Source organism: Belonocnema kinseyi, chromosome 9 (genome assembly GCF_010883055.1).
Source record: "Belonocnema kinseyi isolate 2016_QV_RU_SX_M_011 chromosome 9, B_treatae_v1, whole genome shotgun sequence".
Classification (NCBI taxonomy): domain Eukaryota; kingdom Metazoa; phylum Arthropoda; class Insecta; order Hymenoptera; family Cynipidae; genus Belonocnema; species Belonocnema kinseyi.
Genome location: NC_046665.1, coordinates 120,668,383 through 120,680,254, shown reverse-complemented (window position 1 = coordinate 120,680,254; position 11,872 = coordinate 120,668,383). Strand labels below are relative to the sequence as shown.

Below are 11,872 nucleotides of genomic sequence, written 5' to 3'. Positions count from 1 at the left end.
TTGCAATAGAATAATGAAAAAAGTGGCTGATAAAATGAAAAAAAAAAATGCAAAGTTGATAAAACTTTGAGAAATTGAGTTTGAGCTAATGTTGTATCCATTGAATGTAAGGGACACAAAAAGATATACATTTATCTTGAAACTATCGTTAGGACCCCTATCGGTTCATTATGACGACTTTAGGCACTGATAGAGCGTCCAGCCCCATTTTCAGGGGTGTTAGGAAACGACCCTTCCTATCGTCTATGTCTATATCTGTATTTAGTCCCTTGGGGTGACTTAATAAATAAACACCCTGTATACAAGTAGCTTAGGGCACACCCACACAGCCACATCTACCATGTGGCTTGGTTCACAGCGAGAGGGGCTCAACTCTTCTTCCACTGCAGTTAACTTGATAACCCTATATTAACATTACGACCTTAACTTTTAACACTATGCATATTTCAACAAGAGAAAATAGAGAGGAACTTCTCCCCGGGTAATTTTCGATTTTCCTATTAATTAAGATGCCGAAAAGTTTAGTTAACAATTCCAAATATTCCAATACCAAATAGTTACCAATTACAAAAAATACTTAAGATCATCTTCCCGTGTAGAAATTCAAATGGGGAACTAGTCTGGTTCCCGACCATTCGACTAAAAGTTTGTCAAAATACTTATTATTTACGGAAATCTCCAAAAAGTTTTTTGAAATGTTTAAAAATGCTCAAATTTACCCAAGAGTTAATGGGGAACAATATTCTACACTTAAAAATAGATAAACTTATGTAACTAAAATCCCCCAAAATTTGTGGAATATTAATTTAAAAAAAAAACTTCAGCTGGAAGGCAGCAATGGAAGAGCTTCGCTCTGAAGCAACCGCCGTATTGGTCACAGTAGTCTCTACTCCAGGTAATTATGCTTCGTTACGCGTGGACTGCCGTCTTAAACACTCGACGCGTCATTTCTGTTGCGAGAGAGGCGGCACGTCGCGCCCTTGCGGATTTTCCTTAAAGCTACCAGTCCAGAACCGCAAGACTCAAATGAAGGTAGTAGCGAAATCTGAACTGTACCGTGCTTAATAGTTTACTACTAGGATACTGATCTTCACTGATTAATCAAAAACTTTTTCTCTTTCCAATTTCAACTACATGAAGGATTAGACTTTATTTACATATGGCAAACCTTTCAGATCAATTTAAAAATAAGGATCTGTACAAATTTAGAGTCTTATGACTTTTGGCAGACTTTTCACCTTCTTAGAAATTCCTAGAAATTCGCAATTTCTAAAAAATACTAAAAAAAAAATAAGATTACGTCTTTTTGAAAATTTTGATCGATGTTTTTATAAAAAGTTGATTTTCGTACAGAATTATGAACTTAATCGTTATTTATTAAGTATATTTGAGATGAATTTAACATTAATGAATCTTTTCTCCAAAAAACGGTGTAGAATTATTGTTAAATATATTCTTAGTGTTTTAGAATAAAAAAATCATTACGCTTTTTTAGATATTACCTCATTTGATAAAACCTCGCCGAAAACTCAAACATAAGAATAACCCGACCAGAGCCCCACTAGCTCCTGACTAGAGCCTGAAGATTACCGGCACGGAAATTAGTGGGCAAAAAGGCCCGACTAGCCCTTGACCAACCACCGACCAGCTCCGATTGAAATTTTGAAAAACAAAAAGCCTAACTAGTCCCCGATTAGTCCCTGACTAGGTACTTTGTCAAAATTAATAACCCGACTAGCCCCCGATTAGTGCCCGACTTGTAATAGGACCAAATGGGGCTATTTTCACACGGTTTTGTTCATTTCAATTCAGTTTTAATTTTTTTTATTTATCCTGGATTAGAACGTTGACAATTAATTTTTCATAAAAGGAATTAAATTGACGTGATTTAAGGATCTATTAAAGTTATCTTAAGTTTAAAAATAAATTTGGTTACAAATCTTTATTCGCGTGTATCGCGGATTCTGATTCATTTTTTAAACTTTTTTTTTATTGTTCTTGACTAATTTTCATATGTTCTTTTCATTTCTGCGAAAGAATTGTTTGAAAATATTAATTAATTATAGAAAATGCTGGGAACGGTCCGCGGAGAAATTTATTTTTAGAAGAAAATTATTATCCGATTTTACCTTTTTTTATATGAAAGATAATAAAATCTCGCATCGAACCATCACCGCATATTTAAAAACATTTTTTTCTTTAAATTTAATAACAAAAATGAAAACAAAAATTTTTGGCTCTTGAAGTATACTGGTTTTAAAAAAATGTTTTGATTCAATTAAAAATACCTATAAAACTGAAGGAAACTATCCAAAAAATATGTGCGAAAGCAATACAAATGTTAAAAAATGTATTGAATTTGTTATAAACAAATAAGTGAATAAAAATGGTTTCGTGGGGATTAGCGGCGATTCATCACTTGATTCGCACTAAATTTGAACAATTTATGAAAAAAAGGAAATTTTTAGTTGAATCAATAAATCTAATAAACAATTTGTTATTTTAAAAGAAATCTTTATAAACAAATAACCATATCAAATATTTTGGATGGAATAAATAAAGTTTTTCCATGGAATCGATCATATATTACTTGGAAATAAAACCTAAGTATCATATTTTGTCATTAAATTAAAGTTAATAATTGCTTAAACTACTTTAATTAACAAATGCACTATTTGGCTATTTTTGGAAGTACAAACTTGATATTTTTCCATACAATTAACTGTAAATAACTAACTTCTAAATTTTGAAGAACATTTTAAAGACAGTAAACAATTGGTTATTGTAAACAACAATTGTTTAAACAAATTTTTGTCATTTTATGTATGTATAAATAAAATACCGATTTTTCATGGAATTGACAGCCAGTTATTTAGCAATGATTTTTTGCTATGAATCGATAACATTTGAGAATTTTTTTACAAAGCTTAATTAACAAATACATTATTTGGTTTTTTATCAGCATTTACACTTGTTTTTTTTTTGTGCAATCAACAGTTAATAACATATTTTTAACTTTTTTGGTATTTTGATAACGATCCACTATTATTTTTAAATTAAAAACATAGTAAACAAATTTTTATCGGCTAACGCATTTGTAAACTAAAATTTTTTTCTTGAGGTATATCATTAAATTTATTATTATTATTATCAACGATTTACGACTTTAAACTTTTCAATTTTAATGATTTAGAAATGAAAGCTCTTTAGCTTTGAAAAATATATTAATTTTTTTTTTAATTTAACAATTCCAAATTCTACTATTTGAAAAATTAAAACTCTTCAATCTTTAGGACTAGCAGTTTCAATGCTTTCAACTTTTAAAGATTTGCAACTCAAAGTTTTGAAATTTTGAAGATTATAATTAAAATTTATAAATCTTGAAAATTTTATATTTTTAAGGTAATATAATTTTGAATGTTTTTTTTTTTAATACGAAATTCAGTTTTGAAGATTCACAATGGAAAATTCTTCAATTTTTAAAAAATTTCTGTTGAAGACTCTTCAATATTTAATGCTTAATACCGAATTTTTTTTAAGTAGTTGAATTTTGAATTGTTGAAATTAAAATTTATTTAATTTTCAATATTTATATTTTAAATGTATGTCATTTTGAACAGTTTTTTAAAATATGTAGTTCAACTTTGAAGATTTAAAATTGCAATTTAATCATTTTCAAGAATTATGTTTTGAACATATGTAATTTTAAATCTTATTTTTAAATATGTAATTCAGTTTTGAAGATTCACAATGGAAAATTCTTCAATTTTTAAGGCTTTTGATTGAAGACTTCAATATTTAATGCTTATTATTGAAATTTGGTTAAAATAGGTTAAAATTTTGAATGGTTGAAATTAAAATTTATTTAATTTCCAAGATTTATATTTCAAGGGTTTGTAATTTTGAATGTCTTTTTTTAAACATTTAATTTAGCTTTGAATATTCACAATGGAAAATTCTTTAAGTTTTAAAATTTTAAATTGAAGGCTCTTCAATATTTAATGGATATTATCCAACTTTTTGTTGAGTAGTTTAATTTTAAATTTTAAAAATTAAAATTTATTTAATTTCAAAGATTTATATTTTAAAGGTATGTAATTTCTTATCGTAATTCAGTTTTGAAGATTTCCAATGGAAAATTTTTCAATCTTAAAAATTTTCAAGTGAAGACTGCAATATTTAATGTGTATTATTGAAATTTTTTTGGAAATAGTTGAATTTTGAACTGTTAAAATTGAAATTTGTTTAATTATAATTTTTTCAAATTTGTAGTTCAATTTTGAAGATTTGAAATAAAAAATCATTGAAGTTCATCAAAGATTTGCGATCTAAAACTCTTCCATTTTGAAGATTTACAATTTAAAAATCTTTAATTTTGAAAGATGCGTTAATAACAATTCTCAAAGGGTGATGATTTTGAAAATCAAAATTTAAGTGTTTTGAATGAGAAATTTGGAATTTTAAATATTAGCAATTCAGTACCTTTAAAGAAAATTGAACATTTTTGTTTACTGAAAATATAAATAAAAATGTTATAATTATTATTAAGTTTTATGAATATTGAATAATACGAAATTCTTGAGTTTTAGCAGAATCATCCCATGTTTATTTATTCAGTGTAAATAAATTCCAAAAGTATTATGTATCAACAAATTCAAAATACAAAACAAACAAACTATGTTCTTGTTTCTACTTTAAACAACTGAAAATATTCAGAAAAATCATTGTTTATTTATTTAATTTTTGAACAATATAACTTCTGTACTTTAATACTGTTATTATTTTAAAAAATACAGACTTCCAATAATAATTTTGCATTTTGCAACTTATAATAAATGCAGTTAAAATTTTAATTTTCAAAAACAAGTCAACCCAGCAAAATTTAGTTTTGGTAAACACTTGAAAATTGTACCACCATAAGAGACCATCAAAAACTAGAAAACAAATAATAAATGAAAACTTAAACACCTACTTAGTACCGGAAGTTATCAATCCCTATAATTTAATCAATTCCCCGTATAACATTTTGCATCATAAAATAAATAATTTAAGAGCATATGTCGAATCAGTCAAAATTGTTCGTGATGGCTCGTGCCAAGTTAAATTCATACGAACTTCTGTCATTCCGTTTCTAGGGAAATTAGTTGCAACTGGCGGTCAACAAAGCGTCAGTTGTTTCATAAGGCTGTAAATTACACGAAAATACAAATTGTGAAAGTTCCACTCATCAGTAACTTATTGATTATCGACAGATTGCTATATTGGTATATTACAACTCATTAGATATTCTTGACATTTCCCATGTCAATTGGCTCTCTAATGGGGGAAATAAAATAGGTCAGTTCATCAAATATCAAAATTCTAATTACCTCTCCACCGATGAGAACATGTCGCATGTTGACTGTATGTGGACTAGCTGTGCTTCGAACGTACTTGAGCCAATTACTTGATTCGTGGGAGGCATCAAACCATCCCCTTGCTCCACTTCCTGGAACTCGAACCTTCAACAAATCAAATTAGACAAATTAAATATTTTTGTGTAATAACATGATTATTTTAGGGTAGGTTGGTCATCACTAAGTCGCTCTAGGCAGTGGTCTTTTCATTTATTTGGAAAGACTCACTAGTCTTTAACAGTGAAGCAATTTGTTTTGAAGTTTAGGAATGAAACAAATATTGTCAACACCCTAATCTAAGCCCTTCAAAAACATTGATGATTATAATTAATATTGCTAAGGGTCTTAACTAAAGTGGCTGATGACATCGAATTTTTCAAATTGCATAAATAAATAAATAGAAACAATTTGCTTCTGAGTTGCATTTGGTCAACACTGGCTTGGAAAGAATGGAACCAGTAATTTTCGTGTAAGAAATACTTAACAATGATGATAACAGTTATCGTAATAATTCTCACAGGTCAAAACACTTGACTTTTTCATAATAGAAAATAAATTTCTAATCCTAAAGAACGATTTTTCAACAAAAAGAGTTCAACTTTTAACTGAAAAAGATGACTTTGTTTCAGAATGATTACAATTAATTAATTAGATTTCAAAGAAAATAAAGGAACTGAAACCAAAAACAATCTTATTTTCAAAATCAGATGAATATTTAAACCGAAAAGACGAATTTTCTTTCTAGATAGAAAAATGTTCAACAAAACAGCAGAATTTTCGAACAAAAAAGTAAAATTTTGTAATAATAATCACATTTTAAACAAAATAGTTACATTCTCAACAAATTATTTTAATTTTTAACCAAGACAAAATTTTCTACCAAGTAGTCGACTAACTCAAAATAGTCGAATCGAACAAAAACAATTAATTCTCAACAAAAAATGTAGTACTTTATATTTCCACCAAAACAGGTTGGATTTCTATCACAAGAAATAAATTTTTCAATTTCAAACCAAATAGACGAATTTTGAAACAAAATCATTAATTTTTTACCAATATACACGAATTTTCAACAAAATATATTATTTTTTAAACAAAAAGTTCAATTTTCAACTTTAAAAAACTATTTCAATCAAAAATTGAACACTTGAATTTATTGCAACAAAAATTAATTTTGTCCTGAAAAGAAAAAACTCTCCACAAAATAGTCTAATTTTTAACCAAAGAGGTCAATTTTTTATCTAAAAAAGTAAAATTTGCACAGAAAAAAATTAATTTCTAACGAACTAGTTCAACTTTTAACTAAAAAATAGAACATTTGAACCAAAAAGATGGATTTTCAGCTAAAATGATGAATTTTCAATTTTAAAAAAATGAATTTTTAACAAAGAACTTTGTAGTTTTAACCTGAAAGACGAATTTTTTAACTAAAAAGACGAATGTTCAACAGATAAGGATTTTTCAATAAAGGAAAAAGGTTTATTTAAATTTCTTGTTGAACCAACCAAAAAAATTTTATTTTCATCCAATCCGTTGTATTTTTAACCAAAAAAGAGTAAATTTCCACAAAAATATTAATCTTCTACTAAAAAGACAATTTTTTACATTCCTATGCAAAAAGAAGAATTTTGAACAAAAATTATGAATTCCTAATAAAATATTTAGATTCTCAGTTAAAAAATTAATTTCAAACACAATTTTTTTAAAGAAACTAGTTAAATTAAAAAAAAAATAGCTTTTAGCAAAACAGTTAAATTCCCAACCAAAGAAATGAATTTTCAACTAAATTTATGAATTCTTAATAAAATATTTAGATTCTCAGTTAAAAAATTAATTTCAAAGAAAAAAATTTTTTTTAAGAAACTAGTAAAATTTTCAACAACAAAAAATAGTTTTTCGCAAAAATACTTGAATTACCAACCAAAGAAATGAATTTTCAACTACAACTATGTATCATTAATAGAATATTTACATTTTCAGTTGAAAAATTTATTTTAACAAACAAAAAATCCAATTTTTAAGAAAATATTTTAATTTGTAACCAAAAAATTAAATTTTAACAAAATAGTTAAATTCACAACCAAAGAGATGAATGTTCAACTTAAATTATGAATCGCCAATTGAATATTTAAATTTTAATTTGAAAAAAAAATTCAAACAAAAACAGCCATTTTTAAGAAAATAGTTAAATTTTCAACAACAAAATTTGTTTTTAGAAAAATAGTTAAATTTCTATCCAAAGAGATAAATTTTCGACAAAAATTATGAATCCTCAATAGAATATTTAAATTTTCAGTTAAAGATTTAATTGAAAACGAGAAGAAGCAAATTTTTAACAAACTAGTTAATTCAAAAAAAAAAACGAAAATTAATTTCTAGGAATATGATAAAATTCACAACTAAAGAGATGAATTTTCAACTAATATTATGAATCATCAATAGAATATTTAAATTTTCAGTTAAAAAATATATTTCAAAAATATATATATAATTTTTAAGAAAATACTTAAATTTTCAACCAAAAATTAGATTTTAGCAAAATAGTTCAGTTCCCAACCAAAGAGATAAATTTTTGACTAAAATTATGAATCCTTACTACAATATTTGAATTTCCGGTTAAAAATTTAATTTCCAATTGAAAGAAAAAGAATTTTAATTCCGAAATGAATTTGCGGCTAAAATGCTAAAACTTCAACAGAAATTCTGAATAAAAAATGTAATACATAATTGTTACTCGAATCACAAAAGATTTTAATTTTTAATAAAAACCTCTTGATTTCAACCACAGAAAATGAATTTTAAACAAAATCGTTAAATAATCAACCCGGAAGAATTAATTTTTTGTTTTAACCAAACACTTGCATTTTTAACCAAAAAACATTAAAGTTCTACAAAAACGAATTAATTTTTAAACAAAAAAGACTAGGTTTTTGAATAATAGTTGAATTTTCAACCCAGAGAGATTTTACTAAAATTTTGAAAACCAAAATAAAAATATTTGAAAAAACACAGATGAATTTCAAACTAAATAAATAAATTGTTTACTGCAAATTTAAGCGTCACGATAAAGCAAGTGGAAAATAAAAATATAAATACAAGGCAAATAAATTACTAAAAAGAATGCTGTATCAGGATTTGAATAATTTTCCTTGGCCATTAATATTCGAAGACCAGAATCTTTATCTTGTAAAACAATTTCAAATTCAAATTAAACAATTTCAAATTGATTACCCTTGACTGTTATTTAAAAAGTTTCTTATAAAAATTTCCTGACTTTAGCAAGTTTTTTTTAATTCCTTAATTGATTTCGAGATAATTTTTGAAATTTCGAACTGGAAATTTTTTCTTGTTCATTAAATAACCTTTATTGTTATTGTTAAACAAATAGAGCTTTAATTAACCAACGGGGATTAATCTTTCCTGAATAGGACAGCATTCCTTCTTTTGGAATGCCAACCTCCTTAAAAACTTCTCTATACCATCGAGGTCTTTTAAAACTGAATTAAAACTTGGACCACATTATTTATAATGATTATTTTAAATTGTTAAGATTGTTTTTTTTTTAACTAAAGCGATCAATTTTAAAATATCAAGTTTAGACTCTGGTCTTTAGAGCTGAACATTGGGTTTAACGGACTGTCGCTTTTCTTCCCACCCTTCCCCTTCCCCTTCCCATTATATTCCATGTAAGGGGTTTCTTTTGCATTTGGATCCCGCGAGTCCCTACTTTTAGGGCGAGTCAAGTGATTTTCCCAATTGTCTTGCAGCACACGGTTTTGGGACGCATGGTTGACCATGCGTTTTACCCTGATCCACCCTCAGGACCACTTCGTCGTTCTCTCGATCCTCAACCCTCTTTTAGAACGATCATCGAATTTCATCGTTATCCTCGCACCCCCACGTATACTTTGCACTTGCTGCCGCTTCGTTGACCGACGATCACAATTTTAATGGACTTCCTCGGTTCTTGCTTAATTGGGAGTAGCCCACTCTAAGATACACCAACTACGTCCCAACAACACCAAACCACCAATTCAAAGGGGAATGGCTTAATGGTCTCAAAAATTTAGGATATTTCAATTAGAATAAATCAAATTTTCAATTGAGCGGTTGGATCCGAGGAGCTAGTCACTGAGAAATCTCAGATTGCGGGGCTGGAAATCTTAGGAGAACTCTTGAAATTCTTAGAACTCTTGGAACTCTTAGAAAAGCTTGGAACTCTTAGAAAAGCTTGGAACTCTCAGAAATCTTGGAACTCTCAGAAATCTTGGAACTCTCAGAAATCTTGGAACTCTTTCGTCAAGCGTGGATCATTTACAAGTTCGTGACGCACACACTGTCTCGGTGAGTCAAACTGAGAGCCGACTCCATCCGAACGCCGCCGAGCTTAGCCGAGTCTGATTTCTCCGAGAGAAGCCCGATCTTGAGAAGTTCTGGAAATTTTAGCACTCCCGGCAACCTCAAGGAAATTTCAGCACTTTCGGCAACCTCAAAGAAATCTTAGCACTCCCGGCAACCTGAAAGGAATTTTAGCATTCCCGGCAACCTCAAGGAAAGCTTACCAGGAATTTTACAAATTCTTAAAAGAAAAATCTTTCAAATTGCAATTTGAACTGTTTTTAAAACAATAAGTTCAATTGTTATATTTTTCCATTATGCTATTATTCAGTTTACAATGCCTAATCTCAGCACCTCAAAGAAATCTTAGAATTTTCTATATGAATTCTATTGAGATTAATATTGTCTTGTTTTTTTTTAATTTTTTAATTGAAACACTAAAGTTTCAATAATACAGAAGCTCTATAAGAATTCTATTGAGATTAATATTGTCTTGTTTTTTTTTTAAATTTTTTAATTGACACACCAAAGTTTCAATAGTAAAGAAGAATTGAGAAGTTGGGTGCAATAAGACCCTACTTGTATTTCTAGAAGTCACTTGTTCCGAAAGGTTCACGGTACCATTTGCAATGTTCCAAATTCCAAATCAATCAATAAAGTTCAAAATTTTTAGAATTATATTATTTTAAACAATTTCAAACTAGAAACATTAAAAATTGAAAAATAAGTATTTTTTAACTAAACAAATCTTAAATTAAAAGTTTAATTATTTCCGTTTGAAATAGTTTAAACATCCTTGAAAAACTTTAAAATTTTATTTCAAAATCTTCATAAATCTATAAGTTGTTTGAAATTTTTTCATGTTTGAAATTATTTTTGAAATTTTTTAAGAAGTTCTAAATTTCTTTTAAAATGGATAAAATTTCTCTAAAATTAAAAAAAAATCATGCTTATTGTGTACAGAAAAAATTTGAGTCATTTCAACTTGTCTAAAGCTATTCATACCAAAATTTCGGTGTAAAAAGACACAGACTAATTTAAATTAAAATTTATATTTTTGCAGGTTTCAAATAAAAAATGTAGAAGCTTTTCCAGAATTGTAAAAAACTTCAAAAGAATCAAAACATTTTCTTAAGATTTCTAGGAAAATAGAAAATAATTTCTCATAAAAAAAAATTTTTTCAGAGAATATTTTAAAAGATATTTATTGAATTTTTTCTATAATTTTGAGAAAATCCTGGAAGTTTAAAAAAATGTCTTTAAAATATTCCAGATTTTCTTTTGAAAACTTTGGAAATCTTTTTAAATCTTTTAAAATATTCTTTTAAAATAATGTTTCAAAATGAAAAACCATTTTCAATTTTCCTAGGAATCTTAAAAAAATATTTTTTTTATTCTTTTAAAGACGGTCATTTCCCGGTTTTTCCCGGTCAAGTTTTTTAATTTTCCCGGTCAACTAAAAGTAACATATTCATACCTGCTGCGAAAACCAAATATTTATTTTAATTCATAACTCTCATCCTTAACCAAAAATGGAAATTAAACTTTTGGTTGAAAAAATTATTTTTCAACAAGAACTAACGGATTTTCAAGAAAATAGTTCAATTTTCGACCTTATTGATGAATTTTTAACTAAAATGATGAATCTTTAACTGGAATTGTTGAGTTTTTATTCAAAAAGATGAGTGTTGAACTAAAACAATGAATCTTCAATTAAAATATTTTAATTTTCAACAAACAAAAATTTATTCTTACCAAAAAAGATTAATTGTCAATAAAAACTAAAATATCAAATTTTAAGTTTAAAAAATTAATATTCAACCAAACAGAATGAAATATGCATTTGAAAAAAGATATTTTTTTAGTTGAAAAAGTGACTTTCCAAACAAAAAATAACTTCAAAAACAAAACTTTCAAAAGAATAATTAAATTTTCAAATAAAGTGATGAATATTCAACTCAAACTGTAAATTTTTAACTGGACTAGTTGAATTTTCTATTAAAAATGACAAATTTTCATCTCAATTGTTGAATTTTAAACCAAAGTGCAAAATCTTTTCGGTTAAAAATCCCGAAAATATAATTATTAATAAAATATAATTATTAATAAAACCCGAATTATAATTAAATAAATAATTA

General features: G+C 26.8%; 1 protein-coding gene across 1 annotated transcript in view; it reads right to left on the bottom strand.

Moving 5' to 3' along the window:
* The window catches only part of LOC117179858 (transcription factor hamlet-like), a 384,741-nt gene that overhangs the window by 31,955 nt on the left and 340,914 nt on the right, over positions 1-11,872 (bottom strand). The window contains exon 4 of the mRNA XM_033372013.1: positions 5,370-5,501. Coding sequence (XP_033227904.1) covers positions 5,370-5,501 — 132 coding nt within the window. The remainder of the gene's footprint in view (positions 1-5,369; positions 5,502-11,872) is intronic.